General features: G+C 29.7%; 1 protein-coding gene across 1 annotated transcript; it reads right to left on the minus strand.

Annotated features, from left to right (window-relative positions):
* Positions 1-204: 204 nt before the first annotated feature.
* On the minus strand, positions 205-24,418 carry LOC132723321 (G-protein coupled receptor moody-like). The gene is made up of 2 exons (XM_060708004.1): positions 24,195-24,418; positions 205-1,243 (listed from the first exon to the last, which is right to left on the minus strand). Exon 2 carries the CDS (start codon positions 1,198-1,200, stop codon positions 205-207), a length of 996 nt encoding a protein of 331 aa, XP_060563987.1. The 5' UTR covers positions 1,201-1,243; positions 24,195-24,418.
* Positions 24,419-27,859: the final 3,441 nt, after the last annotated feature.

Here is a 27,859-nt window from a genome sequence, read left to right on the forward strand (position 1 = left end):
AAAAAGGCCTATTGAATGTTAATGATTACGTGAGTCTTACAACAAGTTATTTTTCAAGAGTAAAGCATTCATCTTATGATCATGGCATTGTTTCAAATATTTCTCACAGTTTCTTGAAGTTTGAATATTTTACATAACAATGGGTTATAAAATTTTATTTAATTACAAAATTGGTTCAATATGTTTATTATAATTATAACTGTTTTATTCAGTTTGAACTATGAAAGTTTTCTTCCAGGTTGTGAACAGTTTTTTCAACGATGTGAATATTGTTTTATTAGTAAATGAATAAATAATAGGATTTATCCAGTTTGAACATGATCCGAAATATATGAGCACTGTATGAATAAGCGGGTTGACCTTTGACATTGAAGGGTCATATAGATATAGAATCATGAATGGCATCCGGCATCCAGCAAAAACTGTTATCACCGCAAGAATTGTGAATGCCATTTTCAGTTCCGACAAAGTTCTTGATCTCTCACTGTCCGTTTTCACTATTGTTAAGTCATTTTTACTGGTCTTCACAGAAGATTTTTCACGACCAAGTCCAACTTTTCTCTGTGTTTTGATGTATTTATGAATTATACTGCCGTAACAAAACAGTATCACTGGAGCAGTACTTGAAATTGCTATTACGTAGATAAATAAACAAAAACCATTACAGTTGTAATCCGCAAATGGGTAACATATTAATTTTCTTGGCGCATACACAAAATTACCCCAGAGTCCTGTTAATGGGAATAAGAATAGTATGGGATAAAATAACCATGTAACTGCTAAAGTTCCAATGACGACTCTTTTATCCCCATAAATCCGAGCATATAAATGATGTTTTACTACACAAATGTAACGATTTATTGTTATACATGTATAACCCCAAAGTTCAGTGCCAAGATTTGAAAATAAACCGTAAGCGAATGCTATGCAACTCCATTTTCTGTAAGTCCAAATTCCGTGGAATGCCTGAATTGCCAACAGAGGGTGCAGTATCACACAATGTATTAGATTACATATACTTAAATTAAGGATGAATATAAATGATGACTTTTGATATAACTTTCCTTTTATAATAGCTAGAATTGTAAGAGTATTTCCCGCTGTTCCAAGAATTGAAGTGACGATGGTAAATGTTTTAATTATGACAAGTTGGTCATGTGACATTGCCGACTCAAGGCCCAATGTTGTGTTCTCTGCCATCTTTCTGGTCCGATAGTCTGTTACCAATCTTCTAGCAAATCATCTGGAAATAAAAAAAAGTTGGACATTAGTTTATTTTGTGTACATATGAATTATGTCTCCAAATAAAATGAGAATTTTCATTTCATTTAAATTTTCTCACTTAGTGTTGTAAGTTGCTTAAATAAGGTATTGCAAAAATAACTGAAGTCACTGTGAAAGTGATGTTCATTCCATACCAGTAAAAAAGGGGGAAATTACAAGATTAGTGTTTTAAAACAAACTTTACTGTAAAAATTCAAGTATTTCATTTATGAACATAAAATAATATCATATGAATGATAAGTATAGATTCCATGCGCTCAAAGAATAGCAATAATGATTGAAAAAAACTTGTTCATCAGCAGTTAAAAATTTGTTTTTCATTTAACTTCACATGTTTACTGTAATACAGTACCAAATAAACATATTCTTTCACCAGAAGTCAAAATTTATCTTGCTGCTATAACATAAACTGCTTACTAGTCAATATACATATATGTAATGTTTCAAATGGTGAATTTTTATATCTATATTAATGTGGTATTGCACAATAAATCTTCCTAAAATTATGAGTTTTTGTATTATCATTTGATGACCTCTCTTGATTGTTTTGCCCAATTTATAACTTTAATAGAAATAAGTCAAAGTTTGTAAAATTTGGAAGGGACCTTGCCCATAGCCAGTAAATGGCTTCTATTTATTTTGTGGACATTAGATCAAAGGTCAAGGTCACAGTGACATGTTGTGAAATCATTGACTTTAGAAGTAGTATGCCTAGTTTACTTAAATCCTGACAAATAAGAAAAGTTTATGTTTTCTGATTGAAATTGAATCAGATTCTTTTAATTATTTCATAATTTGCAGACTCAATATTATTTTATATCATTTTGCTGAGACAACAAATATAGTTTCGTCTAAACAGAGTTTAATGTTACCATGATAATTTTATTGCTTTACATGGTTGAGAAAAATCAACATCAATTATTTTGTTACATTGAGTAGTATTGATACAATGGTTATAGGGCAGAGCAGAAAAATCTCTGTTGTATTTTTATCTTAAATTGGATACAATAATAAAGAGAATTCATAATATATAGTAACCATAGAGACAAAGTACAACATATCCAAAGGCAAACAAAACCCAGTAATGAGAATTCATACTCTTATTATTAAGCTAGTCTAGATATTTTATATTTGCTTCTGTTTTTACTTTGACTTTTTCATGTTTTGCTATCATGCCCCTAAGCAGTGGTTTTGTGATTCCATTATTTGATATACACATTGTAAATATAATTGCAATAACAAAATTAAAAGGCTGCTGGGCATTTTATTGTGGAAAAATGTGGAACTTTTATTATGTTTTTAATATTTTTAGTGTAGAATTGACATTATACAAAGATAGACTTTTGCAATAGTACTCCTTCATTTATTGGTTTTATGAATTTTGTTAAGATATTTAAACATCATATTTTTTGTAACTGAGTCGCTAAAACCATAGAGTTGACTCAAACAGCATGTATAATGACCTGGCTTTTTTATAGGCACTGAAAGTTTGTTTAATCAGCTACTGATTACTAAAAATCAGACATTTTATTTTGGTAGTACTCTGTAGATATGTCTTTTCTTATAATGCAGGTTTCCTAATTTTTCAATTATTTTATATACCAGCTAGTTTTTCCAATATGTTTGTCAGCAAAATAAAAAGGTCAAGGCCATTTATTATTTGTCATTTGGCAGAAGAAATGTAAGATCATAGATACACAGATAGCAGTGTATTTATTTATCTCATATTACATGCTAATCTGCTAATGCTGTTGACAATATACATTATACATCCAGTGCTGTCCGTAAAAATAGAGAAAATGAAAAGGAATCTCTAAGGAAATCCCAAAACAACAAAACTGAAAATGTTACAGGCTCGAAACTGAAAATGGTGCAGGCTCAGTTTTATTGAGGCGCTGCATCAAGCTGACTTATGCAAGATTTTATTTATTAAAATAGAGAAAAAAAGGAATCTCTAAAGAAATCCCAAAACAAGGAAACTGAAAATGGTGCAGGCTCGGTTTTATTGAGGCGCAGCATCAAGCAATATCTCTGACTAATGCAAGATTTTATTGCTGGCTACATTTGGGATAGAAATGCATTAACCTTATGTCACCATATGTTATTATCCCCTTTGTCATTTTTTTCTACTCATACTGTTTTTGAAAATATATAGATCTAGTATAGCTGTAGAATATTCTAGGCTCTGATGGGAGGACGAGGATCTTTTTTAGTCCCTCATCTTTTGACAAATTTTTATCAACTACTACATGCAAATCTTCATTAGGATGATACACAGTTTTTGTCTGTTATTATATTTCTTTAAATGATATTAACAGAAGAACAGAAAAGCATATGATAATGACCCTCTCGGCATTTTCCTACAGCCATTGAAATAATCATAAGATCTCCCTTTTGTTTTTCCATTTGAAAAAGGGATTTTACATTGTTACCTGATTAGAAAGACCACTTGCTAACACATGCCATTTTGCCATTTACTAAAACTAGTCTTTATGTACAAGTATAATAACCAAATGATATACATTGTAATATATTCATACAGTCTCCTGCAGGTGCCCTTAGAACTGCTGTTAATTAACTTAATTGATTGAAACATGAGAAAATTCATACAGATTTGTTTACAGTCTGCTTGATTTATTACAGAGTGTGTTTGATTTATTACTTGGTGTGTTTGATTAATTGGTTATTACAAACTGACAGCTGGAAGAAACATAGATATCTATATTAGAAAGCATTGTTTAATGATCTCACCAGAATGTTCTTGCATGGAACATAAAAAAGATGAATAATTATTTTCGTTATTTTGTTGTATTTTTACTGCATTTTTAAGACTGAATATTTTTTTATTTTGTCTAGTGTTATGTAAGAGAAAAAAAAATCTTCCCATTTACCTTCCTCTGTACTTGAGATGGGAAACCTTGGTGCAAATTTTATGTAAGTTTTACCTTGTGTTATATATATGTGTGTATAAGTATGTATTCTAAGACTTAATGTTATTCAAGAATACACACACACATGTTGCAATTAATATAAAAAAGAAAAATCCCATCATACTAAAATACTTTAAATTTGACATAATAGAAATCTATAAAGAATTCATTTAAAACAGAAATATGAAAATGATCAGAACAGAACATGGTTAAATTTTTTATAATAATGCAAAAAGTACAATTTTTATTAAATTGTATAAAAGATTTAAGTTTATCCCATTTTATCTGAAATTCTATTTTTGTCTTAAAATTTATATCAATCTACAAAACGTCCTGTTGTACTGTTGAGTTTAAATTCAAGTTATCCTAGCAAAAATTTACTATAAGCATTAATTTTGAATTTTAAGAATAAAGGAATAAATCTTAGGCTAAGTAATAAAACAGATGTGACAATAATTGTGTCACATGTGAAATGATACATTCCACATTTCTACTTACCAGTCTATTTAACATTTAAATAAACATTTTAATTCCATGTAAATGAAAAAAAACATAAGAGTTAAGAAATGTAGTTTTAAAGCTTCAGTAACTTTTACATAGCAAAATAACCTCTTAAAGATTTAACAAAGAAGACTGTTTTGACATGTCGTGAGCAAGAGTGGCAAATTTAGATTTATCATATGTTTTGAACATGTGTAAGAAATAGATTAAACCAGGTGTATGAAAACAGACATAACATTTCAGAAAAATGGAGTTGACAGGAGACTTGAAATTTAAATTTCGACAGATGTTTTCACAAACAAAACATCGATTTATCTTATGTTTTTGACTTATGATAAAAAATTGTTGTTAGATTTTTTATGTGAAATTGTCTGTTGGATGAAGTGTGATCCCTTGTAATCACAACAAAAATACATGTACATTGCAGACTTGGTTTGATTATGTCTGTACATAAGGAATAATGAAAAAAGTTCAGCATCCCTCACGCCCCTAGCACCTACTTGAGCTATACACAATGTTCAACACTTAAAAGTGCTGGAATCAATTATCCCGAATGACCAGAAAAATATAAAATCTTTTAAGTAAAATACGTGGCTACCATACTCTAATGTTATATGTGACCAATGTCTGTGAAAGTTGTAACAAATTGTAAAAAATAAAATGTTAACATTTGCGAAAATGACAAATTTGAAAATGTTACAGAGCCTGTTCATGGAACAAACGTCACCAGTAAAGTCAGGCAAGTCTGCATATCTATACATTTTAACCACAGACTGCACCGTTGATACTGATACTGAAATTTGTAACTCACATTCAGATCAGATGCAAGGGTTGTTCAAAAAGTAATAGGATTTCACTAAGAGGGTTGCATCTTCATATTCCACTCAATTTGGAATATTTTCATATGTATTGTGATAGATAGTGATGGTGAAGTGTTTTCTACAATTTGATCATAATTTATCTTATCGGGTAAAGTATTGTACTAAATGTGTGTTTTCTGTGATATTTAATATCCATTAATCAAATTCAGTAGATTCATCAGATATAGAGTTTGTTTTCAATAAAATTAAAAATACATTGATAAATGCCTTAAAATGACAATGGAATTCTTTTTGATTTACATCAAACTTTATCAGGGTGATTTTAATAAGTTTTTGCATACTTTTTATCCCAAAGGTGGGTGATTAAGAAAAAAAGTATGAAACTCAATGATAGTGTACCTTTAAAAATTATTTTATCTTCACTGCCTACATCTTTTATTACTTAATACTGATATTTTTAACTGATATTGCTGATACTAAAAAATAAAATGATCATCATTGTCAAACCTCCAGTAATACGTGTATGATACCTTAGGTTTGTGAAAGTATTTACATCAACAAAATAAAGTCTGTCTTGTTTAGACTGAATGAGAGAAAACAGTTCTTCATTATAAACAGTGATGGTGTATAGAAATATACACAAATAAAGCTGGGTATATAATAATAATATTGTAGATTTCCTTCAAGAATAGCTTAACAAAAATAAAATCAGACAAATAAGTGTCAATAAACAATGATTTATTAAAATGACGAAGTAAAAAGGAAATTAATCTTTGTGTTTGATTTAATACCTTGGGAAATCACTAGCAGTTTTCCCCTGAATCAGTAGAAGTCTTCCCAGGGGAAATCAACTGTATATATGATAATTGTTCAAGAAAAAAGTAATGATTGATATAAAGGTATAAGAATAATTATGTATTAAGATAATAAATCAGTATACAATTTAGTAAGCAATATAGTATACTTATAAAATAAATCTGGTTTTACCAATATATCCGGAATAATATCCAAAATAATATTACTTCTACAAATTCATGTCATTTGTATGTATGGTCAAAATATATTTTACAGAGTGAACGCCAGATGTAATATTTTCATGAGAGGAGTGAAAAATTTGATCTATCATATAAAACATACAAATTTTCTATCCATTTCATGCGTTTTTAGTGGTTTTTAGTCACTTTTACAATAACTTGCCATGTAACAACAGGTGCTCTTATTTGTGACATCATCAAAATCACATTGTTCTTGCTGAAAAATAATTCCGTAAAATTTCACAAATTTTGTTACTTTTTAAACATGATAAGTGCACATTTCCATGCGCTTCACATTATAAATTAAGCACATTTTACTCACAACAGAATGTATTCTTGCTTACTTATGATTTATTCTTTTCATCGCATTTAAATATAGTCCGGCTACACTGTAAATATAATTTCACTACAATGAAAATTAATTTCACTGTCTTCTTTAAAAGAATGTAATAAACCAATTATAATGTTAAGATTTGCATTAATACACCTTTGACATTTTCTGTATATATAAAATACATGCAAATAATATTTAATGGATGACACATGTTTCTTTATATAGCAACTCACAGATGACTTGAAAACATTATTTTGTAATCATTATATTTATGATACTCATTTGTCATAGTGCTCCTTTATGTACAGGACAAGTAACAACTTTGGCGATAATATACTTGTTTAGTTATCAAATATAATAAAAAGATGTCAATCTACACAGTAATTTGCTGAAGGTTTGAATTTTACAACTGATTGTCAATTACCGGTATTTCAAAACCTTTGACTGTAAAACTTATAAATTATTATAAATATTCTGCTGAAAGCATAGGCGATGAACATACAGCTTGTTCAGCCTGCAGGTCCATGCTGTTGAGTCTAAACAGGCTGTATACTGTAATCTGACTAGCATTAAATTTTGCAGGTTCAGAGTAAATTTAACAAGGTACCCAACCAGGTGTTGCCTTAAAGAAATCAAAATTCAATTCATTTCCAGTCAAATCTGAAAAGTTGCCACTAGACATTAACTGACACAAACATCTCAAGAACGACTAAAACCCTTCTACTTTTCCCATATACTTTCGATCCCTCCTCCCTTTCCCAAACCATCAATCATTAATTTCTTCATTTTTAAAGTGAATTGGTCTGCTATATATAGATATGCCAAATCGGATCATGTCAACAACATTCCGTGTTTTTATTGGGTTGACCCCTGGTGTTGCTTCAAGTTTAATTTGTAACACCCGAGGTTAGCCAAAATTATCACCTTTCCTGTTTTGGTGCCATATGACCTAAACTGTGTTGGTGCGCCGTAACATCAAACAAAACAAACAAATTTATGGTATTTTAGACCAATTCACTTTAAAACAGATATTTTAATAATTTCACATCTTCCAAATTTTATATGTATACACATGTAAATCAGTTGATTAAAATTAACAACAGTTTACAGAACAACATAAAAAACATTTCTAAGAGAGATCACTTTAAAGTTTATAGGTTTAATTTGTTATTTAATAATTTGCATCTCATTAAATGCAGGTCATTTATCATCAGTCTATTTATAAGTAGACATTTTAGTTATGAATATTATTAATTATTTTAAACTTTTTTCTATTTAGAGTCTAATTAATCATTATTTTCACTGAAAGTGGAAATTTCAGACAAGATTTATAATTTTGTTTAGAAAGTATTTATATTCAAATTAACATAATCTAGTTTATACATAAAATTAAATGATATAAAGATCTTAGTAAAATTAAAACACTGAAATTATTCAAATTAGAAACTTACGGAATGTCAATAATAAAGTGATTTAAATAGGCAAATAAAGGAAAACAGTATACCTGTGAAAGAAGTTAAACCACTTTTCAGCTTTCCTATAAAACTATGAAAATTAATATTTCCTTGGTTTTCCCTTTGAATTCTACTTTTATAGTTTCTTTTAACTATTCACACAGTCATTCCAGAATACTAATTAAATTAAATAATCCACAAGTGTTTCGTATTCATTCTACAGCAATCTGTATCGTTCTTACAGTTTTTGCAGTTAAACAGATTTACAGTCATAACGAAATGAGAGGCGTACAAGCAGTATATGTCTTAGGTAGTCATTGTTTCACAGTCGAATAAGTTCTTGGAAATGACTATGCATTATGTACAGTAAAACCTGCCTATATAGACTTACTCTCCTGCGCAACCGTTTACTTTCTTAGTTTGAATTTAAGTATCTGCTAAGGGAGCGTAATTTAGAATGTCCGTGGTAGTTGTCTTTGCTGTAAATGTACGTTACACAGTTACTTGTAAATAGAAATTATTAAATTTTGCTCAATTTTGATTCTGCTCCTTGAAATTTATCATATATCAAGTGCTTGCCGCCTTCTATCTATAAGTTGAGGTACTAAAGCAGCACGGCTCCAGGTTTTGAGTTTATTTTTAGGAAAAAATAGAAATTTCAATGAGTAAAGTTTTGAAAGTGATTAAACCTATCTTATCCTAAGGCGTTAAGAGATGTTCTCCGTAAATAATGGGGTAACATCTTTGGTGATAAAATCTTTGTAGCATATTCTGTCATATGTGACATAATACAATTAAAGCTTCCTCTAAATTCTGAATATTTTTACATTGCGTGAATAATTGCATTTTCTGACTTTTTTTAAAGACCCAAAACCAAGTCCAGAAATGCTTTAATTCTTATTTCTCAAAATCTTTTTGACATTCTTTCAAAAAAGTTTGCTTTTTGGCCATTAACTGAACCACTTTTTCTGTTGTTCCTTTTTATAATAAGGACAGCTAAAGTGATTTAGTATTTTATTGAAGTCAAATTACTACTTTATATTTTACTACTTTTAAGATAAATTACTTCAAATTAAACACTAGGTCATTATTCGATAGACAGGAATCTACTTAGGTTTTTTTAACATGACGGGGCTTAAAGTTTTTTTTTTCAAAATTAATGTTCCTTTGATGTAGATCTAAACCAATAATTTGTGTGCAATATTCCAGATCGTTTGCTATCAGAATAGTTATTATTCTTATAATTTTGAAAAATGATCCAAAATTGAAAAGCGTTGCACCACTTTTCACTCGAATCTTGCTGAGGATGGCATAAGAACATGGTTTTCAATTTATTTCTGGGCATATTTGAACACCTGCTTGACTGTAATTACTAATACATATACAGTACATTGTTTTGTTAAAGTGCCTACAGCAGTGTGCTAGTTGCCAAAAGTATTTCTGACTATCAGTTGATCAATTTAGTATCATACGACTGTTTTTGTGTGCCCACTATGAGACATTATCATTCCATGCATACTAACGTTGAAGATTCCATCACTGGTGAATAATCAGATAATCTTGTAACTAATCCTTGAAAAATGACTAATAAGAGGAAAAAAAACAATAAAAAAACTTATGTTTTTATAACAGTCATCAAATTTTATCGATACTGTTCAACGGAGATTAAAAACTCGCCAGACATAATCATTTTTGTTTTGTTCTTGGACAAATACTTTTTAATGACGGTATATTTTATATTGTCTAATGTGATAATAAAAAATAAAAAATAAAAATAAAAAAAACATACAAAACTCAAGTATATTTTTTCAAAGACAAGAAATGAAAGCTTTGATACATTGGTCCATATGATAATTGTTTTTTTTTCCACTCATTTCTATTGTTTTTTCCATTTTTGATACCATGAACAAGTAGCTGTTTATGTCTCAAAAGTAAGACATGAAACGTATATTTCTTAATTGACAAACGTAATAAAAAATAAAAACGATCGTTGAATTTCCAGCATTATTATCAACAATGCTTGGAATTTATATTCTTTGAGATCGAACAGCAGTCATTTTTAGGATGTGTTTGAAGTATGTATATATATTACAGTAGTTAATGAAGATGAAGTGCACCTCATTAAAATGTCTGCGGGATATAAAAAAAATGTATATTTGGCATAGTACCTTCAAGACATATCACTTATTTATAAAGAAAGCTTATATATTTATTAAACATCTATTTCCTATACACCCAATTATTCATTCTTACTATAATTTCTTTATATTCCACACACAATTATTGAACGCATTGTTTTATAATAATTACTTATTTATAACGCTGTAAAACAAATCATACATTTATCCTATTGGTCGATAAATATGCTTTTTCCTTATGAAATAACTTCAAAAGTCCTAAATTGTGAATACCAGTACTTCATAAACATAGAACAAAAATCCACGCGTTCGTTTGAAGTGGCATCATCGATAAAGAATCAATAAGTGAACTTAATATATAAAGGGCTTTTACTTGGCTGCATTTCATAATAATGAAGGGCTTGAACATCTAAAATAAATTCTTCTTTTATGATTAATTTGTTTGTATTTCGTTTTTGTCAAACTATATTTGATGATATCCAAGTCGTATGTATAAAATATATTACATGTATATCTTTAACCTGCTGAGTTTCTTAAATCAACTTCTCAAGCTTGCTTTTTTTTTAAACTGTCCATTATAATTTGAGATAAAGTTTATCAGCCAATAGTATTGAGTCTTGTCAAATTAAAATTGCCAGGATGTACATGATGTCCTAGCTCTGTAGTGGAGACAAAGACACATCACTGTTGGTTCCATGAAGACACCCTGTGAAATCGCTTTACAGCAAGCTTGGACTTCAATATCATGTAACGGAAGATAGAGTCTATAATGCCAGTATATACAATCAGTTCAATGAAAACAAACGCATTTCTTAGCTTCCGACATTTTGTTTTCTTAGATAAAGATTGACGTTCATTCAGTCTATAATAGAAACATATGCGATAAATTGTCAACTTTCTTACTATTTTGTCTATTTTGTTAGTTGTAAGACACACCGACACCGTAAAGGATATATATTGAAAATTAACAACGCTGTCACGAGGCTTATTCATTTCTCGCAGGAAAGTTCTTTACTTGAATGGACAACCTGCTTAATAAGTTTAAACAATATTCATTTGTAATCTATACATTTACATAATAAGGTACATAAAATAAAATTTACGGATTGAGTAGGAAGCTTGAAACCCTTAGTATTCAATATTTAACAAATTTGAAATAAATGGTAACAAAATATTTAATATATAAATTAAACTATACATATAGCGACTTGTTCTTGCTTTCTTACGTATACATACCATATTCAAATAAGTATTCATGAACTAGATTTAAAATCCATTACTATTCGATTTGAGGTATAAACACGAGTAAGAATCCATTTTAAAGGGATATTTTTCTAATTGTGGTGTCTGATCTATTTAACTAGTATGAGGAGAAAATTTAATGATTGAAGAAGAAGTAATAAGAGCAAATAAGAAGAGATAGGAAACAAGATAAAGAAAGTCACTTTACTACTATGGAGTTAAAGGACCTTTTCCTTTTTTAAGCGGATATTATTATGCATCAGATCGTTTATTTCTGTATATATTTATGTATATGTGAGACAATTGTTTCATTTAGAGCGTCTGTAAGTGAATTATCGCCGTATATAGTAAAGTTGTAACCTACATAATTGATAACTAAACATACTGTGCAGAATGAAAGACAATTTCTCAACATTAATTTGAATAACGATTGAAAAATCATATAATTGGTGCGAAGACAAGATATCATATCTGTCTTTTCTCATCCCTCTTACTGTAATGTCGTTTTTCACATTTTGCATTAAATAAAAATAGATAGGTCAAACAAATAATCAAGCAAACTTCAAGCAAATCTCTCTTAAAGTGTTTGTTCTTTATAACATATGTTCATTCAAATGCACTGTTGAGAACAAGAATCGTTGAAATACTCGTACAATAAATTGTGACATTATTGTATCTGTTACATGAGAAGGTTCATTGCTCTAAATTGTCTGAACAATAAAAATCAATTCCACTAATGGAATAGTGAACTTGTTTTATAATTATAGAATTTAGAGAATAAAGCATTTGTTATCACAACATTGAATCATTATATCATAATTATATGATATAATGCAATGGTAACAATTGTTGTGAATTTGTTATTAAAATGCCATTATATGTAGTTTCTAATAACGGGTTAAAATCGTCGATAGCCTTATGAAAATGCTTTTAAACTGGAGGAAAAACAAAGAATCAACCAATCAATCAATTTTATGTCATAAGGTTCTTTGAAAATCTTGAAATAAAACTAGAAAAACGACACTGTGCGTTTTTTTATTTAAGCAAATTTGATGCACATTTCAAATCAATTTTGTATACTTGTTCTGGTTTCAATTTGATATTCTTGCTTTAAGTATTATCAAAAAAGGTTATGTCATTATGTCAATAAATGCAGATGTTTTTCAAACACCAGAATTTAAACTTCATTAAATATTCCACATCATTAGAAGAATGCACGAAAATGTTTTACCACGTCGTATTAAAGTGTGTAAAGCTATATATCTGATGCAAAAATTATTGTTTAAATTTAAAAAAAAATATTCTTTCAAAATGCTTGTAAGAAAGAAATATGGTGATTTATTGCTTTAAAAGCGAAAGGCGCATGCATAAAATCATTGCTAAACGGATAAAACCCTACTTAAAATAGCAAAATGATATTTTGTTCCCGAACATTTATTCTGTTTACGTACATTATTTATGTGTATTAAACAACAGAGACATTCTATGTTACAATTTTTCGGGAAACAGCCATATTATAATGGAACCAATATAAGTTTACTGTTGATACATTTTCAGTGTTCATGCCATTAATCAAACAGAGAAATAATGTATTTCTAATTGATATATTACTGAAATATGATAACAATGATTTGTGAACTATTTTTACTACTTTTACTAGAGATGTTCGGAATTTCTCTACTGTATGAACAGCAAGATGCCAATCAATCCTATGGTGTATTTCATACTTCAAAGCATTTAATGAAACGTGAAACGTTCCTCAATGATTTGTCTGCATAACGGCGAGAAAATAATATTTGGCATAACGGCACTTCCTACAGACATATATTATAAACACAGATCATAGTAGAAGCGTATTAGTTTTTTTACGTCATAACATTAATGATATCTTATTTATGTATGATTGATATAGTATTCGATATGACATAATAGGTTGAACTACAAAAAAAAAAAACCCCGAAAGCCAGTACATTGTGTATAAGGTATGTGGTATGTAATATATAACATATTTGCAACAGCTTTGCAAATTAGAATTCTCAGCTGCAAATGTGGTTGGTCATAAAAACGATTGCTTGTTACATGCACTGCCTGTTATATCATTTAGAACAACCAAAATCACAAATGTCATTTCACTCATTGAATATGAACTTGTTTTGATGTAAGAACTTGTAAAGAATCAAACATTTGTTTTCGTCACGAACGATCCACATGACACGAAACCAAACAATGGTCATATTTTTTTTCGTCAAAATATTAATATGTGATTCTCTTTATGTTTAGGATAACACAGCCTTTCTCACTAAATGTATATGAGTAACAATAAAACTCTGGAAGTACAGTGATCCCTCGGAAGCATTAATCACAACATTTTTTTTTATGAAAATTGCAGAATCGGGTTCAACTAGTCTTTATATGAGGGGTAATGTAAAAGTTTAACGTCACTCATGCCACTAGCACCGGATTGAGCGGTACTCAATTTTCAACATTTAAAAAGTGCTGAAATCAATGCTCTACTGTGTTATTGGGATTTTTATATGAACATTTGAATTAAGAATGAACTTTCCAAAAAGTTCTGATGACTTTACTTGTTTTTTTCTTCTGATTTTGCTTTGAAGTTTTTGAAAAAAGTACTTTATTAGTGGACGATATTTCTATGAATACATGTTATAAGATTTATCTAGGTAAAAATACTACTACACTACTACACCTTTGAAATTTTGGCAACCAGGGTTAATTTACGCGCGAGCTGGAAAATATTTTTCTCAGATAACTTACTAATGATGCCTGGTTTAATTAATTTCGAATTTATCTCCAATCAGGGTAAGCTATTTCTGTACAAGTCAGGTCATTGCACACCTTCAATATTTGTCTTTTAGATTAAGACCTAACTTGTAAGAGCGCTTTAGTCATACAAACCGGCAGGCAGTAATCAAATGAGAGTTTCATTACTAACTACCAGAACAGGTATACACGATTTTGCGAAAGTGAAGCTGTGGACAACAATGTCTTTTGATATTTCAAAATTATTTTAAATCAGGATCAGCTATTTCTTTATAAGCCAGGTCATTGTACCCTTCAATTTTGTCTTTTAGATTACGAGCTAACTTGTAAGAGCGTTTCAGTAATATATTCCGGCAGGCAGTTATTATTTAACGAGGGTTATCAACCTGAAGACGCATACTTCATTTTGCGAATAAAAAGCTTTGAACAAAAATGTCTTATTGCCAACCTCTGTATCGCAGCTCTCTGAAGAGCAATAACCTTTTTACAACAATAAAAATCTTCTGAAAGTAAGATTCACAATAAATCTAACTTCTCTAAAAGCAACAACTAAAATAGTCATGCGTTGCTAGGCAGCTGTTGTATAGTACAACCAAATCATAACGAAAAATTTCGATCATTGAACTTTTTTCTGTAGATATATACGCTCTTCTTGCGTGAGATGTGCACCTCAACCTAGACGACATTCTTTGAGAAACAATGTAAAATAGTCAGCAAAACATTGTGTTTTTTTTTAAAGAAAATATTGAGAAGACGTTTACATTTGACGAATTATTTCCTATACAGTATATTTTAAATGTTTTAAATTGTCTAAAGTACTATTCAAACCTTATTTGACATAAAACCGTTTCATATAAAATATTGTTTCTTTTTTAAGTTTTATCAGGAAATAGGTAAAATCAATGAAACATGAAAGGTTTACAACTCAACTGGAAATGTGTACAGAACTTTAAAATGTTTCAGAGTTGATCACCCATAATATTAAAATACCTATTCAACATATCAACATTTGAACACAATTCACCAAAAGCACACTTAGTAAGTAAAACGCATTACCGCGATTTAGCTGTTTTTCTTTATATACCTATACGAATTGGTATTCTATATATATTTATCCAATGTTCTAAGGTAAACATACTTAAATGTCATTTTCCAGGCGATTGGTAGCTAATGTTGCCAATCAAATCGAGACTGATGACCCCAATGAGAAAAAGATTTACAATTCCAAAACATGGGCGGTGAAAAAGTACTTTTTAATGTGTTTTATAAACATGCTCCTTTGGCGAAAATAATTATGTGCTACTATATTTATAAGCTTTGCAACATATCATTTATAAACAAACATATGATACATGTACATGCATGTTATTCTACAAGAGCAATTCTATTGATAAATCATTCATATCTGCATCACATATGTTTTCCTTATTCTCATTCACGTGAATGCATCATTATTTAAGAGTTAAGATTTCTTATATCAATTCCTATAACAATGTATAAGCATGGAACCACGCTTATTTCATTAACATATATTAATAGAGTGTTATGGGATATCCCATAGTTTCTCAACTTCTCAACACGCATGTATCCAGCCTTCAGCTATTTACATTACTACTCATTCGTAAAATCAACTTGTTTCTTTGTATTGCTTACCTTCTTCTGCGGCTTTACATTATCATTAACAACGTGACTTTATCTATCAAAAATATACACAAAGGAGTCTTTTAAGTTATTTTCATTACTTGACCGTTTCAACGTATAATTTCATTAAGGAATAAAACGAACAAACTGGTATCAACTATTATCATAGTAACAAAAAGAAATAAATGTTTAATGACTCTATCGGAATCAAATGCTTTAAAAAAAATTAAACGAATAACCATTTCTTTATCATGTATTCAACTCCAATGTAATGTTGAATGATGCTTTTAAAAGCATACCTACTTCAATATCACTTTGTACCTTTCATCAAAAATTGTATACTTAACATTCAATATCCTTTAATGTGTTTATTCAAATACGAAAGTTCATGTAAACACATGTGTAAGGTTCATTGTCGGTTGATGCTTTGTATGTTTATTTTTCCCCAAAAATGTTAATTAAATATCCATTAGATCAAATTTATTCATACACACAAATGCAAAACCAAATTTATATTTTTCGAAGAATTAGATATGAATATTCAATCGAGCAATTTTTTTATTATATTTATATTAACTAATCACAACAAACCGAATTTTTGTAAAATTTAAAAAGACATATGTCTTAGAGGAACCAATTAACCAATTGACCTTTCATTCTTTATACAAAAATCCGGTACTTTGAACCGACAGTGAATATATAAAGTTAAAAATTATATCTTTATTATAGATTAACTCCTATATTTGTGTTTCACATTATAAGTCTTATATAACGTTTTAAATGCCAATCGTTGTAATACAATAGCAGAAAATTTGAATGATGAAAAAGAACTTTCCTTTTCTAAATAAACTCATATATCTTTTTTAAAATTATCTTATTTACCTTTTATCCCATTTCGGATAATCTAACTGTCCGGGTTGATATTTTCACTAGTTTATATTCAAATGAATTCATTTAGACAGTATACTTTTTATTCCCTATAGTCCAATACAATTATTTGTCAGTCTGGCTGTCTATTTCCCATATATTTATTTACAATTTCCCATTGCTGCAACCCGATCTGATGCATGTAATAAATAACATATTGCTTTGCCAATAATGAATAAATTCTAAACGGAAAGGTTTGGTTTTTGTTACATTTGCATATATAGTGACAGCTTAAGTATTTTCCATTTAAAAGACATATGAATTATTTATTTTTGCAAAAGTATGTCGAGATATCATCTCTTTCTGCAAATCAAGTATTTAAATGGATTATTCATAATTGAATCAATATATTTATAAATGCAAATGACGATTTGTTTTAATTGAAAAGCTATTGTGCATCGTGATTAAATTCTGCATATTTTTGAAAGTTCCTTTGACAAAAGGCTGGCTTATTTCTGGCTTAATTGGCTACACGGTGGTTTATTATATGATTGAAATGTAATTTATGCTAACTTTGTTTACGTGTAAATAGCAGATGTTTGAAAAGGAAAAGTTGTATGTTAATACTGTATGTTAATCCAAATAATTATGTCAATGTTTTGCATTAATATATATTCAAAAATTTCCAGTACATGAGTTAACACTTCCTTCTGAAACCCAGTATATTTCAATAATTCTATTTTATAAATGGGACAAAAATTCTATATACAGTTGTATTTCTGATGCTATAAATTAAACTATAAGATAAATTATTCGGCCTTATTAGAATAATAGACAATTATTGTATATAATTATTTCAAATACCAAAAATAAGTCAATGTTCATTCCTAAAACATTAAGTAGAAAAATGCATTTCTAAATTTGTTTGACAATAACAGAAATGCGATACACAATAATTGTTAAACTTTCACTTGTCTTCTTTTGATGCTTGTAATTTTGTTGTCACTGTATAAGCTACTGGGTGCCAATGTGTGAGATGATCTTAAATGAACATTGCATGTGTTAAAATGAAGTGTCTGCTAATTAGAACAAACTTGAATAGACAATTACACATTCTACACATATGCTTTGTACATAAATTTGTTTAAGAATTTTCTTTTAAAAATTCGTTAGGTCATGCCTTAAATTGTACCATATTTCCTTATCAACTATATATCTATATATACAAGTATACATACAAGCGAGGTTTTACGCACGCCTTAAATGGCTGCGAAGGAATGGTCAGCTGTGCAATGCATACTTTTAGAATAACCGAAAAATTGCTACGTAGTCGAATGTCTGTTAGATCTGAACAGTTGTTGACATTAAAGGGGACGCAAAACGACACGAAAATTTCATTACGTCGTACTAGTTTCAATTGTTTTATACTGTGACATGACGGGTACCCTTTGGTCAATGTCGTTTTGTGCCAGGAATCCGACACAATGTATCTTATATATAGACAGAGCTGACATGTTCGTAATGATTTATCCTAATGCCTTGGACATTATTAATTTTATCCCATTTAAACGATATCTTAACTTTTAATAAGCAAAAGACCAACAATAAAAAGTCGATTTTTGAGCATAAACATAGTATAATAGTATAAGTAATTTAAGGAATTAGACCCGTTACCGAATGTAACAAATTAAAATAATAAAAAAACAACAGTTTTTAAGGCCGCACAGCACTATCCAAGTCATCTCAAAAGAAAAAATACAAAACTTTAAAATATGATGTTAAAAAAAAATGTTTAGATAGAAAGGTTTCTTCTTAAACCAATAACACACAGTTCCTTAGATAAATGGTATTTATAGTTTGACGGATTTTACCTATATCTTTTGTAAATACTGTTAATAATACTGTACATATAGTTTTGCAATGTCTTAAAAATGACATTCAATTTCAGTTAGATCTATTCTTTTTTCCTTTTACTCCAAATAAAACTTTGGCTTGATGCCATTACCTTAAAAAAATCCCTTTTCCAGAATTTTTATACTCACGCCAACAGACTTACCCCTTACTTTATCTCTTCCAAAACTATTGACTACTGCTACAGATGCTAGGGATGTACTACCTTGGTTTGATGAGAAATTTTCCATTTTCAGATTTTTTTTATACTTACGCCAGCCGATCTTTACTGTACTTTATTTAATTTATTGCTCGTTGATGTGAAAGATGTAGCACTTTATATTATAATATTATCTCACTAGGCTAAATTAAACCGAGTATGTGATTTTTAACTATTTGTATTTTGTTTCATTGCTTTCGAACGATCCCGCATTTCCAGAACCTTTGAAAATATTCAAAACAAATTTGAGCCGTGTCACGACAAAACCAACATAATGGGTTTGCTACCAGCATGGATCCAGACCAGCCTGCGCATCCGCGCAGTCTGATCAGGATCCATGCTATTCGCTATCAGTTTCATTACTTGCTGTAGGGTTTGTAAGCGAACAGCATGGATCCTGATCAGACTGCGCGGATGCGCAGGCTGGTCTGGATCCATGCTGGTCGCAAACTCATTATGTTGGTTTTGTCATGGCGCGGCTCTTTTACAATGGACATAATGTATTAGAGTTTACAACGTATATAAATCATTTACCATATTAAATAATAAGCACTGTTAACAATACTTTATTTTTTTTGTCCACCAAACATGTTAAAATGCACTTATCTATATCAACAACTACGAACATTCATATGTTTAAATTGTAAAACAGTCGTTAAAATGTGATCATATTGTAAAATTGCTATATATTGTTGTATCTATTGGTTTTTATTCCAAATATGAATAATATTATAACAAAAGTCAATTCCGCTAATGGAATCAAAGCTCGCTTTATTGTTATAACATTTTGTGAACGAAGCATATCTCATACTTTCTGAATATGATACACTAGTAGTGATTTGTTTATTCATTTATATGAATATGCGATTCTCTTTGATGTTAAAATTTGTTTGAAAATGTTTCACAAATTCTTTACGTGATTAATTATATGACTTTTTATTACAGTATTGCGATTTTTTTAAAGATATGCTATGCTTAAATTTGATATTTGATAATATTAATAATTGCTACACAGTCTCTGTGTAAATATAAACATGTTTGGACTTCAAACAAAATGTAGATATCCTGTGATTAAAATTCTACATACTATAGGTGGTCATAGTATGAATATGTAGTGTCATTAAATAACTGGCAGTTTGTTTATTTAATCAAAGGACAAACTACTTGAATGCAGCTTGCCACACTTAGTTCATTATTTTATTCAAATTAGACATATTCAATAAGAATTTCATAGATTTAAATAAATTTCTGTGATTAAAATATTTTACTCAAGGATGTTCACATCATATATCTTAAAATGATAATTTAGGAGGAAAAATCAAGTCATATACAACATTGCCTATCTTTAAACTACTTACAGATTTAGAACTTGTTTCCACGTTTAAAAAATATCCGTGCTATCCGTTCTATCAAAACAAAACACTATTGCTAACACACATTTTGCAATGAAGGCCAATAAATGTATTAGAATTTTTCAAGCACTACTGATGTATCGGTTAGCCTGAAAAGATGCATACCTGTACAACACGTAAAGTTCTTACTAATTATCCATAAAACAATGTATTCCTACTGCCGTAATTTTTGCTGTTAAAATGCCTCCTCTCTGTCTATTTTATATATAGCATTAGTGCTGAACAATAACACTTTTTTATACCTCTCATTAAAAGAACGTAATCAGTAAAATATTTATTCATCGTTCAGTTTCCGGATGTTACTAAATGATAATGATACTGAAAGGCAATCTTTCAGCCAATCAGTTACTAATTTGCCCATCAGTTCAAAACTAATAATTCCATTAAGTATGGGATTATACGTATGTGGTTCCGCGAAACAGGACTTACAATTTATTTTCCCAAAAATAATTATACAAAATAATCCTTTGCAAAAGAATGCTTTGAACGAAACGTACGTAATATATGCCAATTAATTCCGCGTGCACACATTGTCTTCTTTATTGTTAAACCATGTGTGATAATGAAGAAAATTGCAATGAAATATGCAGCCCGTACATCATCTATATTTTTGTTTTCTACTACAATATGACACCTCAATTACATTAATTATAGAATAAGAATTGAATTACAAATTAAGAACAAGAAACTATGTTTGACCCCTTAAAAAAGGAAACTTTTAGTATAAATCTGTATAAGAACATGTGCTGGTATGTTCATCCGCCAATGACGTCATTTACTTAAATTAATTTAATATATGTTGTAATATTTGTCTTTATCGGAATATCCGTCCCTCAGGTACCTGCTCATCGGGCGATAACAAATCAATTTAAATAGTTTTACTCATATACATAATTTATAACATGTCATCAAGTACATTTCATGTTTAAGAAGAAAACTTGAAACCTGCCTTGATAGAAACCCTCAACGTTAATGAACACATTCACATAAAAATGCATATATACAAGTTTACATTGAGGGAACATTATTTGTCAGAAAAAAGTTTTTTTCGTAAAGTCACAAACGAAAAAAAATAAGATCAGAAAGAAAGAAAGAAAAAGGTGTTAGTTGCTTAAGGTACGTTTGGACCTCAGTGTTTAATAATTTGAGTGTGATATGAAATGTTCTTGTTTGTTGTATAAAAGTGTGACCTTATCCATAAGTTTAATTTTTTTGTGGAAATAGTTGTATCGTAAGGTTTGCAATCGAATTCATAGTCTTGAATAGATGTGTTTTTTTTTTTTTTTCAAAAGAAAAAAGCTATCGAAATAGTAATGCTGTGTGGTTTTTATATCCCCACATACGCAAAGGGGCTGCCAATAACGTTTTATGAGCAAAGGTGTTCATTAAATGTGCTGCAATGGTTTGAACGGCGTCTATGGTAAGGAACAAATCCAATAGACATTCTTCTACTGTTAAATTTTTAATGGGCTGGTATTCATATTTAAAAGTGTTGCTATCGGGGGAATGCTGCAGAATGCGGAAACATAAATTTTTAGCATTTGGCACCTGTGACTTTTAACTATCAGTAATATCTTTCCAATTTTCAGGGTTTTCGGATCTTGTCAGCAATGATACTACATCGTAATCTTCTTGCCAATTACATTTTTTTCCAGTTGAGTTAAGACTAATTATACAAGCAGGTTATCCGTTTGAATGTTGCCAAAACGTGTGGTTTGGAGCAGGATGTACTTTTTTAATTTTATTATTTGAAGAATGCTCTCATACAAAATTAAGCGCAACCCCTTATTTGTCTGAAATTATTACATGCATTATCATTTACCTACAAAATCAGTTTATGTTCTTTTTTATGGCGAGTAAAAAATAATGGTGTTAGCATCTGAAACTCATATCCTTTCTTTTTGTTTATTTTCTATTACATTGATTTCCTTACAATAATAATTAAGAGAGTATTTTCTATTACAATGATATCCTAACAACAGTAATTAAGAGATAAAATTCTCTTAAATCAGTTCAGACAAGAATGTTAAAGCAATTAAATTAGCTTAAAAACCACATTTTATTCATATATATAATGTTACCATATCCAAAAGACGTCTGCGTATATACAAGTATAACAAATACAAAAAGAAAAAGTCTCATCAGCAGACTGGACTGCTGCGACAGTTTATATTGTACCGCAGAAAAATGATTAGAACTGTGCGTCCGAAACAATCATTGATATGATTTGTGTTGTAGAATTTTCCCATGAAACGCACACAGATTTGTACTTAAGTATCTCAATGACATGGTATCCAAATAACTGATTGCTTTATTTATAATTAATTTTTATCTGATTTTTAATGACATCGTACTCATAAATGCATAGATAGTGTATTTGTTGGGAATATGCACTTAAAAACGACGGCATAGGAGCAACACTGAACAGAAGTTAAAGTTTAATCGCCATATTGATATAGACAGGCAATTACCAAGATATTCTTTTTAAGAGAATATAAAAATAGAAGATTGTTTAAACACAAATGTATTTGAAAAGATTAAAGTGGTCCACTCCTCATAAGTATGCCAACTCAAACATCTATCTTGAACTTATGTTCGAAGAGTTAACCTCTGATGATAAATACAGACGTATATTTCCTAACATGTGGTTCTAGATATCTGCCACGTGCTCCACTAACTATATAAATACATTTGTATATAATACAAAGTCCAGGTTATGTTTTCATATGTGCTTTGGCCATCGGTTATTGATATTAAATTTTCAACTTCTGAATGACTACAATGTAATTACTTTATTTGAAAATATGAAAATTCAATTTTTGAACTTATTTATTTTTGTATCCTTCTAAATATTTGTAATTGCTCATGTGTTTAAATATGTTTTCGTTTCTATATCTTATAATGTTTAAGGGAAGGACAGTTGCTAATGTTGCTAGAACATGTTGTTTAACATTTGTGCCCTTGTTAAAAATGTTGTTTTGTGAAAATAATGTTCTTAAATTGTATTCAAAGAGTAATAAAATATTATTAAACTAACTATAAGTGAAGCATGGACATTTGAATAATAAGAAGGGACTAGAAAGAAGATTTCTTTGAAATACTGATATTTTGTTGTTTGATCTCAAATGTGTCCAAATTCCATCATTTCCTCCTTTTTCATTTTTTTGTTATTTTATTTGAATTTATTTGTTTTATTCAAAATGTGCAAAACATCAAATTACACAAGAAATCTAAAATGAAAACTAATCTGAATCGACTTTTTTTACAAAACGATTTGTTTACGAAAAAATATATTGCTCTTTATAAATATTATGAACACTATTTTTTATTTCATATACATATTCATTTGTCATAGTTAATTGTTGTACTATTATATTAAATTTGTGTTCACGTTTATTGAAAATAAACTAAGATCTTTCAGTACACGTTCTTCATATCTTAATAAAGTCTCCATAATTATTCTTATCTCGTTTCAAATCCTAAATAGGACGTTCTTTAGTCATTACAATGCTATGTTAGTCTATGCATATTATCATTCAACAATATGTTAGTAAAGTTAATATATCTATCAATCATTGTTTTATATACAAAACTATAGAAGCTCATAATACGAAATATGACTTTAATTGAAGATGTTTAATTTACCTTTCACCCTCCCCTCCGCAGACAGGTAAATACTGATATTTGTATCCAATTTCCTGTTTCGACACAACTTCACATATAAGCGTAACTAGAAGGTCTAGAACAAATACGTGCGTACATCCTACTTTTATAGACAGACTCCAGTAATTATATTTGCCAGACTGACTATTATATAGGGAGAATATGATTTCTCTATTTCCGATATATTTATTTACAGAACTGAGTATTCGCCTAGTTCAGCAATACGATCAGATCCATCAATAAACAATGCATTCGCCCTGTCAGTCATAGACATTTTACAAATTAGAAGCGAACAAGTTTGGTTTTCATTTGTTTTCATTTCATTTACATATTAAGCGATTTTGCAATTTCTATGTAATGCTGATTCATTTGTTGTTTTTCCCTAATTACTCGAGGCGTTGGCTTCTGGTAAAGTCCCTCATGCAAATGTATGCAAATTATTATACACATTTCAATACATACTCGTATCATATTAAAGAACCGAATCATTCATTTCTTCGTTTAACCATTGGTTCAAATTAAAAGAATAGATTATTTACTTTCCACTAATATCTTTTACATAATCTCTCTAAGAAAATTTCATAATATAAAATATATCATAGAACGTTTAACTGATGCAAAAATTGTAACTTTTCCCTCGAATAAATGAATATTTTAGATTTAGTAATGTAAATCATTTAAGACTGACTTGATCTTTCTCTAATGGAATAAATGCTTAATGGTTAAATGGACATAATCATTTTGATTTGGCAATTTCATATGCAACAAAAAGCAGAATTATTGTTAATAACCTATTGTTTCACGCGTTGAGCCATACCATTAGAGTGAATTTGCATATTATTTCTGGTGTTTGTAACTTTTGTATTAATGATTTTATAACTATGCTTCTATGTATAACTATAAACTTTCAATTCGTTAGTTGCGGGAGGCTTTTCAATAAAATGAAGATCTGCACGAATGTTTAACGAATAATAATGTAACGATTTAATCCATCCATGACATAGTCCATAAAGTTACAACGTATATTTAAAAGGATGAAAGACTTTTACCGTCTTTTTTCAATATTGAACTGAAATACGGATATAAGCAATTTTATAAAAAAAAATATAGCTTTTCCTTTTGTTTTTGCATTATAACGTCCCAAGATATTTCCAGACTTTGGCATTGCTTTTAAAAAAATATATTTCTATCCGTTTCAAAAGCAGCGTGGCATGGTGAAGAAAATAAGCATATGTTTTTAGTGATAAACGAAAAAGAAGGAAAGGAAACGAATTGTCATATCCAGGTCATAGACTCTCATTTTTTTGCACCAGTATCAATAAATCTTAAATTCCAAGAGGAGTCGCTGGTAATGTTTTCACCGTAGGGAACGTGTTACAGTATCGCGTTTTCCGGTTACAGTATAGAATTTTAAAGATGGTGGATTATTTGTTGGGAGGACAGGTAGGTGATTTTTATTCCGGTCCATACTACAAGTAGTTTAGTTTCTAAAAGATGTTTTTGTGCTTTGCTTGTAAGGAACAAAATCCGGTATCTAGTCATATATTTCTTCAGACCCTGCACCGCAGATTTATCTCTATATTGTCTCATACATATGCAGATTTGACAGTTTGAAAATTTGAATCGAGAGACCAACGCATTTTTCTCCAATTTCGACATTATTTATGCATGCCTAGAAAAAGTAAATCTGCAAAACGTTAGTCCTTTATGTTAGGAAACGTTTATAAAATTAAATGACCAGTTGAACCTATTTTCCTGTTCGTTAAATGCGTTTGAAAAATAAACAATGTTACAGTATACAGCGAGGTGATTTGAGCAGGGGTACAGCATAGACCTTGCGATTTTTATCCGATTTTGTTACAGTTTATACCCAGATTTCGGTTACAGTTTAGACTTCGATATTTCCTATATATACTAGGTAAAATGTATGAATGTTACATAGACTTTTAAATCGCTGTGAGCTTATTGGCCGATTGCTATTCGTCCGTCTGTCGTACACATGTGTGTGCAATCTTATCCGCTCAGTAACTACTTGACTAAATGTGATGAAATTTACATGACTTTCTACCAATTAAGTTGTTCAAATGGTTTCGGTTGCGATCGGGGATACGAAAACCCAAAACATAGATTTTGAAAAAAGGCAATGTTTAAAGACCCTTCTCATCTCGAACCAAAAGCATTCAAATGAAATGCTTCTTTGTTGAAGTTACGATTTTTTTGTCATCATTAAATTAAAAGTCATTTTTTTTATTTAAGACATCCTGTATAGAAGTTTTCATGTTTCTGAAAAAGAAAATAATATTCAAAGTTAGAGTATAAATTAAGGTCAGACAATTGCAATATCTTCTCTAGTGAGCCTGATGGAGGTACATAATAGTGGCAGAGTAGGGATAAGGTCGTCGAATTCAAATCAAATATTTATTTACTGCTGTGGTTGAAATCCCATCATGACTTTGGATTCTTTGTATGTGAGGAATCTATGAAGCTAATTTACGGAAGGTCGGTGGTTCTAGTCAGGTGCCCGCTCGTGTCTGAAATGTTTCACAAAGGTTATCTGGGGTCTTTCTTTACACTAAAGCAGGAATGTTTTCACATGACCTCAGTGTCGTTGAAACTTAAAATCCAGGAAAGCCAAACGTAACAAACCCTTTTTAATTACTTACAAAATACATTATTGTAGATGGAAACTCCAACATAAAATAAAATTAATGTTGCAGTATTGCTCTCTTAAATACTGTTTAATCATCCTTAGGGTCTTGCCTGTTTGTTAATTGTGTCTTTTGACAGCTTATCTGTGGTATGCAGGCTTCATTATCTCCATATGAACACATCCACAGATGTTAAAAAATCTAAAATGTACCAGTTCGTGTTAAATGTGAATTCTGCTGAAGCCGGTGTTAGGAGGCGTGTACGGTAGCTTGCAGTTACCACTACCGTCCATGAACAGGTTTAATCAAACTAAGCCTGCAACATTTTCATGTTTTCCGTGTTGGACTTCTTTTAAGGATTCTTTTTTCTCTATTTTATTACTAATAGGCATTATTATAATGTGTAATCATAATGAAATCAAGCAATAACCTTTCTTCTCTCAAAACAATTTGATAAAAGTTACTGTTGTTGTCGTGAAAACAGTCCTTAATTAGGACAAAACTTATGCTGCAAAAAGTCTCAATCTGAAACTTAAAGTAAGGAAAATAGCAAACTATAACTTTTCTGCTGAAGAAAAAAAGTAATGCAACCTTTCAAGAATGTATTAAATAGAAAGGTATGAGTAAAAATTTCATAAAAATAATTGATACACGAACTTTGTTTAAAATTTATTAAGTATCTAAACTGTAACCGAAATCTGGGTATAAACTGTAACAAAATTGAATCAAAGTCGCTAGGTCTATGCTGTAACCCTGCAAAATTAACCTCGCTCTATACTGTAACATTGTTTATTTTTTCAAACGCATTTTACCAACAGGAAAACAGGTTCAGCTGGTCATTTACTTTTATAAACGTTTCTAAACACAAAGGACTAACGTTTTGTAGATTTACTTTATCTAGGCATGCTTTAATAATGTCGGAATGGAAGAAAAATGCGTTGGTCTCTCGATTCAAATTTTTAAACCGTCAAATCTGCACATTTATGCGACAATATAGAG

The sequence above is a fragment of the Ruditapes philippinarum genome, unplaced genomic scaffold (genome assembly GCF_026571515.1).
Source record: "Ruditapes philippinarum isolate M1 unplaced genomic scaffold, ASM2657151v2 ctg4246_1_1_1_1, whole genome shotgun sequence".
NCBI classification, from domain to species: Eukaryota; Metazoa; Mollusca; class Bivalvia; order Venerida; family Veneridae; genus Ruditapes; species Ruditapes philippinarum.